At 34.0% G+C, this 7,651-nt stretch overlaps 1 protein-coding gene across 2 annotated transcripts in view; it reads left to right on the top strand.

Moving 5' to 3' along the window:
* LOC106467397 (glutaminyl-peptide cyclotransferase-like) overlaps window positions 1–7,651 on the top strand; it is a 45,625-nt gene that overhangs the window by 30,830 nt on the left and 7,144 nt on the right. For both annotated transcript variants that reach the window (XM_013927747.2, XM_022395577.1), the window contains one exon: window positions 2,619–2,735. In XM_013927747.2, coding sequence (XP_013783201.2) covers window positions 2,619–2,735 — 117 coding nt within the window. The remainder of the gene's footprint in view (window positions 1–2,618; window positions 2,736–7,651) is intronic.

Genomic DNA, 7,651 nt, shown 5'->3' on the forward strand with positions numbered 1-7,651 from the left:
TACAGCTTTGTGCTTAATTACAAACAATCAATCAACCTTCGGGTAAAAATTAGAACTAATTGAAACTGACTAATTTCAATTAACAAGTATATAAAAAGGGTTTGTTTGTTTGTAGTTATGCACAAAGCTACACAATGGGCTATCTGTGCTCTGCCCACCACAGATATCGAAACCCGGTTTCTAGCGTTGTAAGTCCGCAGACATACCGCTGTACCACTGGGGGGCATATAAAAAAAGGGAATTTTGAAGAACCAAATTATAAATCTTATCAAATCATTGGTGTGTGTCTCAAAATGCTTTGAAATTGTTCCTAAACCTATTTAATTAAAATACAAGTTTACATTTGGTAAATACTTGATGTAAACCTATGACTGAAACATTGCTGACAAATGTTGTTTTTGTTTGATAGACGGATGGCTTCCTACATGTGATTTTTTATTTATTTTGTTTAATTTAAGTTGTCAAAAGTAGTATTGGATGAAGAACAGACCTGTTTGACCCAATATGGAGGAATTACTTCTGACTGCAGGTGGCTGAGACATATTGAATGCCCAACTATTAATAACTTATCTGGAGTAATCTTATTTATATCAAGTTCCGTGGATTATCGATTAATAAATAACAATTTAAATAACAGCTTACTGTGAATAATGTTAACAGCCACACAATCTCGTTGTTTGGATCCATCTCACAATAAGCCCCATGCACTCTGGTGGTAGAACAAGTTCAAACAGGACGCAGTTTAGTTCTTGCATAATAATGATGTAAGTTTTGCAATGACAGCAACTATAGCTCTAAGGGTAAAACCCTTTGGTGATGGGTCCTCTTTGACTCATTCGAATTCAAAACATAACCATTGACCCACAAAAAGACTTTGACTGTCTGATCGAGCCACCACATCAAGACCTATTATCTTGGTTTTGTCATCCAACTTTTGTTTTCTTTAATGTTAGTTCAAAAGCAGAGTTACTAATGGCATACAGATATCACCAAAGTACAAAACAACTGATAACACAGTAGCATTTATGATGCTTTCATTCATACTATCAAATTTTGGATCTACGCACATTTAATCTAGTGTATTCGTTTTTTAATATCGTTTTATTTTTATTTATTTTTAATAGTTATAAGTAAATTTATCTTATTTTTATCTTGTTTTCTGTTGTTAAACACAAAGGGCTATCTGTGCTGTAGCCACTGCAGGGTCGAATCCCGAATTTTAGAGTTATAGGCTCTCAAGTTTCCCACTAAGAGGGGTGAGGGGTATTCTTCTGAGTTACAATTGTACACACACACATAACCTAGTATATTTTGAGTCACCCATAAGTATTTGTATTTCTGTTGTACTCAGTGCTAATTTCTGCCAGGTCTCTCCTGATCCAAGATCTGGAACATGTTTTGATTTTTTTAATCTAAAGACAGAAACATTAATTAATTTTCACACTACTACAGCTGCATTGCATACCTATACTTAACTGATATAGTAAACTACATTGCTCCATATCCCAAATAACATAGCCTCAATAAAGATCTTCTAATTCAAATTCACCACTTCATATCACTCAACAAGAGATAAGGTGTCTTTAATTTCTTCTCAAAAGTAAGCACAATTTTACTTATTGCTTTGATATTGCATCATAATACATCAAATTTTCCAATCATTAAACGATCTTTTTGCTTCAACAGCTTACAACACATGTTAATTTTGTTTGGTTTGCGTGATAGATTCGTGAATGGTGTCGTGTCTACGTTTTGAATGGAATATTAATATTTTTTTAGATATTCTTCACTACGTTCTTATTTAATACTTGAAAAAAAACTGCTTGTATACCACCCACTTAGCTTCTCTCAATCATAATATGTAAACTTCCTTCAATGAAAACCCAAGCGTTAGCAGAAATACAAACTTTTTCTACTTTGCTTTATTCAAATAGCTTTTCAAATAAATGTTTCAATTTCCTAACACAATGTCACTGTGTTTTAATGTTACTTCATAGATTTGCTGATGATGGAATATGTATAATTCCGAAACTTTACAACAGTTTACAACTGTTGCCGTAGTTCTACTTTTTATTATCAGACTTCGTTTTCCATCGTTCGAGCTTAGCCACTCGTTAAAACTAATGGTTGTTTTTATGAGAAAAATTGCCAGAAAATCTCACAGCAACCTCATTTGATCACACACCTGTTATGAATCCGTAATGTAGCTCCAATGAAATTTTTGTGCCTTTTAGTCTACTTAAGTTTGGACTTCTAAGGTGACTCTACATGAAGTGGAGGATCTGTGAAATGTTATCAAACTGTCTAACATTGGTGTTACACTCCTCCGCAGAAGCTTGTTACAATGAATATTTCAGTGTCAGATTTTTGTGCGTAGTCATTGCCATTTGTCTGACTACGGTTGACAATGGAAGTAGTTCTAAGATCAGCACGAGATCTGAAACATCGTTTCTATTGACTGTCGTTAATCTTCAGCAAATCTCCACCGTTAAAAATACGTACACTAAATTGATATGTTTGCAAATGCTACAATTGCTTAATTAAATGCTATTTGTTATCGTTGATTATATTTTACAAAAACTGTTCTCAATAATTCTATTTTTATTTTTCATATGTAGAGGAACGTCTTAACTCTTTACATGAGCTAGAAGGCCCAGGTGGAAAAACTAATTATTTCAAAACCTCGTTATCACCAGGATTTGTGCAAGATGATCACACCCCCTTTGTTGAGAGAGGTAAGTTATGTAAATTTTCTGGGTGTTTGAAGAATGTCCGTTGAACTTAAATGACTAATGGCCACATATTTTACTACTCATAAAAATATGTAAATTACACTCACGACTCTTCTAGTACTGGGAAGATCTAATAACGGCCTTACTCTAAACTATGCTTATGAGCTTTGGTGGATTTGCACAATCCTTATGAAGATCCAATTAACATCCCAAAGAATTATCCAAACAAGTTCGCCGAAACATACAATACTGATGTTTATACTAAGAGGAGCGCCTGAGCTTTGATTTGGCGCTATAAAAACACAATATTATATCTTTTAATTCTCCTTTTACTAGCTGAATTAACTTAAATGTAGTCATTCGACTGCATGAGAAGTTCACAAATTAGAATTGGTTAGGATAACCGTTATGCAACCAGTCAGTGCGATAATACTACATGGAAAGAACCAATTAGTATAATTGCTGATATTGTTGAAATAACTGAATACTTTTTGTTAGCAATAATTTGATTATGATTAGGATAAAATATATAATTTGTTAAAACAATACTAACTTTTTTTACAATGTTTGTCAGGAGCGCGAGGCAGTTCTGTGATTAGAACATCCCTTTCGATCTCAGGTGACCCATACGTTAATATGTGTTTTAAATGTTTCTTTGGTGACCCATAAGTCAATATGTGTTTTAAATGTTTCTTTGGTGACCCATAAGTTAATATGTGTTTTAAATGTTTCTTTGGTGACCCATACGTTAATATGTGTTTTAAATGTTTCTTTGGTGACCCATAAGTTAATATGTGTTTTAAATGTTTCTTTGGTGACCCATAACTTAATATGTGTTTTAAATGTTTCTTTGGTGACCCATAAGTTAATATGTGTTTTAAATGTTTAGATGTCAAATAAATCTCGCTCTAATTAAATAAAAAAATATAATGTTAAGATTATAATAAGTATTTCTGAACAATTATTAAAATAATAAGATTTAATGAGTACTGTGCATGGTATTACATTAATTTTACACTACAGTTTAACTGATAACAATTCTATCTCCTCATTCTTTATCGGTCTTTCTGCCCCCCCCCCTCTTCTCCTTCAGTAACTTAACTGTAAGTTTAAGATTTGGTTTTACAATTTTGTTAACAAGCCCTTTCATCTTATGCCTGCTTTCTTTTTCCTTTTCTCAATCTATCCTCCAAAGAAGATGATATAAAAAAAAATCAATCAAAATATGTATGAGACACGTTGCACTAGGAAATAACGAAAAACAAACGTGTTAATTGCATATCACTAAGCACGATAGTGTTTAGTATGTAGGGATGGGCCTGGAAAAATGGCCGCCGCATATTATGTATTGCTCATCATAGTCTCAGATATCCCTTATAACGATCTAAGATAGTTTTATAAACACCTAACTTAGGTTTTCGAAAGCTATTAAAAAGTAGAGAACCGGTGAGTAGCGTAACAGCCAAATATTCTGCTGATTATTCTGATTCTGACGTCAGAAGGGCTAGCTCACCAAAACTTGAAGTCGTTGCAATAATCTGCATACCAAAACGTCGCATTTTAACTTGGAGAATACAGAACCAGTAAAGCATTTCACTAACTTCAACACATGATGTCCATCAAGGCAACTCATCATGGCAGACTAAAACTGCTGCCTTCATAGCGACTGCCATTCATTATAAAATATTCATTGGTATTGTTTAAAAAAAAAGGAAAAATAAGTAAGAAAATTGAAAAAATAAGTATGATATAAGGATTTCAATGCCAAAAAAGTACAAAAACAAGGTAGAGATAAATACACAAAATCATACACAAATCCCTACATAAGTAGCCACTGAGTCAATGTTACAAACCTATGTAAATTAGCCATTGTAAGACTATATAGCATTATTCAGTCTAAATACTTTTATTTAAACCTGAATTCATGCAAATGAAGGAATTCAACATTTAATTATGGATAAAAAAAATCTTGGAAAGATTTGGCAACTTTTGTAGGGATTTGTGTGTGGTTCATATACCCATCCCAACGTTGTTTCTGTATTTTTTGAGATTTCCATCCATCATCCTTATTTTTTCAACATTGTTTATTACTTGTTTAATATATAACCACAAGAAATGATATATCCATTAACATTCTCCATTACAAAATTTTCCTCACCTTAGTTGAAAACTTATGATAGAAACTATATCTCTTACCATCCAAATTCACTTTACGTTTTCTCGTTACCTTAAACGTTATGAAGATGACTTTATGTTTAAGTGTTACCTTGAAGGTTCTAAAGATGACCTTACGTTTTAGTGTTATCTTGAACATTATTATGACCTTACGTTTTATCGTTACCTTGAACGTTATAAAGATAACACGTTCTAAAGATGACCTTACGTTTTAGTGTTATCTTGGACATTCTTATGACCTTACGTTTTATCGTTACCTTGAACGTTATAAAGATAACACGTTCTAAAGATGACCTTACGTTTTATCGTTACCTTGAACGTTATAAAGATAACACGTTCTAAAGATGACCTTACGTTTTAGTGTTATCTTGAACATTCTTATGACCTTACGTTTTATCGTTACCTTGAACGTTATAAAGATAACACGTTCTAAAGATGACCTTACGTTTTAGTGTTATCTTGAACATTATTATGACGTTACGTTTTATCGTTACCTTGAACGTTATAAAGATGACACGTTCTAAAGATGACCTTACGTTTTAGTGTTATCTTGAACATTTTTATGACCTTACGTTTTATCGTTACCTTGAACGTTATAAATATGACCTTATGTTTTAGCATTACCTTGAACGTTCTGAAGACGGTCTTACGTTTTAGCATTACTTTGAACGTTTTGAAGATGATCTTACGTTTTATGGTTACCTTGAACGTTCTAGAGATGGCCTTACGTTTTAGTGTTACCTTGAACGTTCTTAAGATGACCTTATGTTTTATCGTTATCTTGAACATTCTTAAGAAGCTTTTCTATCACACACATATAGGCAAACCCGAGTTCCTCACGGTATTCTTAATGATATTATTAACCCTAAGACTAATAAATAAAAGGTGTTAGAAATGCAACATTCATCATTACATAAGTGTTAGTTACTTTCTGTGGCAACACAATTTGAGGTGCTCATTCTAAACAAGTTGCCAGTTAGCTGTAGCTACAGTGATACCTCATCCACCATTCAATCACGCCCATTACTGCCATCTGTCATTGTGATAGAGCTAACGCTTACTTGGTTCACTCTCTCTCAATTATGGACAGACGATTGTGAAACTACCACTTATCACCAGTGTGGAGTATGAAGGAAAAGTAATTGAAACTAGCAATTTAGGAACAATTACTTCAGAAACACTGCATCCACATACAAACACATGTTTACAAAGCACCTGAGATTGCTGGTCTTGCAATCTTAATAAAGGACAGTAGCAAGATTTCAGCTAACTACTGGTAGATTTTGCCAATGTTTGTCATACAAAATGGTACTGGGAGAAGACAAACTTAGCTCATTACCACATAGAAACAAGTGATGCTTTGAACCAAGCAAGTGAGAGCATCAGGGCTGTGTATGCTCTATGATGGAATAACCCAACCATTATAGAGTGATTGCTCTTTACCATTAGTGATTGTGGAGAAGCAAAAGAGGACGCTAAGGTACTTTGTTGATTTTATGTGGATGAATGTGATTACTTGGGTCAATGCATGTTTTATTTCATGCACAGATGGATGCCTGGGTGTGTTACAAGCATTAATTGATTCATTGCATTAGATGTTTAATCCAGTTACTGGCAAGCAAGATGGTCAATGAAGGCAGATCTAAAACTGCTTTGAGCACTCGAGATGAGCAGTATGAAGTTTGCATCATGCATTTCATTCAACCTGTGTGATAATATATCAGCCACCTTGATAAAGCTGAAAGATTCATATTGGATGGTTTACAATTGAACATGTGTTTAATTGATGTATATGGCATACAGAATAGTGTTTCAGTGTATAAGAAATGCGGACTTTGTTTATTTAAACAAAAAATTTGTCTATCATTATAACCTATGTACTATAGAATGGTCGCATCAACGATTGAAAGCTTGTACCTGTCTAAAGAAATATTCTTCCTCAAAACCTACTGTTGCGTCATCGAGATCATGTGATTCTCACGCTCTCTACTTTCTAGAACTTATCCTGTACTTTGGCGAATGCTCTAGTATTTACTAGATATAGGGTAGTCGGGTATATAAAAGAGGGGGACAACGTGACGCGGTAATGTGTGTATAGACAGTGAGTAATTGAACTGCAGTCAGAGAGCACGAGAGACGTTACAGCGTTTTTTTAGCGCGATTGTTGAAGTTGAGTGTATCGGTAAAGTTATATTCGGAAATAATAAACCAGTTTTATTAAGAAAGGACTTGTGTCGCTTAAGTTTCGTCGGAACGAAGTTACGGAAAATCAATTAACAAACGGAGACGTAACAAATTGGTGTCAGAAGTGGGATAGAAAAAAAAAGAGAAGAAGATGGAAACGAGAGGCGGAAAATCAAACTACAGCTCAGCAGATTTGATGGCAGCAATACAAAAACAAGAAAAGAAACAAGAAGAGAGACAACAGCAGTTGCAAGAAAACCTGCAACAATGGCAGCTCGAACAGCAAAATAAACAAGAAGAGAAATTACAGCAGTTGTTGGAGGAGAAAGAAAATAAACAAGAAGAACGAGAAAAGAAACAAGAAGAGAGACTACAGCAGTGGCAACTGGAACAAGAAAGGAAACAAGAAGTACAAATGGAAAACATCAGTAAATTTAAAAGCAAACTAGATACGTTAAAGGACGATCTATTGTCTTTAACACAAGGAGGATACATTGACCATCGATGTAATCAGCCCCAGACAATGGTAAGCCCCTTACAGAGCCCACAGCTAAACCTTA

Source organism: Limulus polyphemus, unplaced genomic scaffold (genome assembly GCF_000517525.1).
Source record: "Limulus polyphemus unplaced genomic scaffold, Limulus_polyphemus-2.1.2 Scaffold2599, whole genome shotgun sequence".
NCBI classification, from domain to species: Eukaryota; Metazoa; Arthropoda; class Merostomata; order Xiphosura; family Limulidae; genus Limulus; species Limulus polyphemus.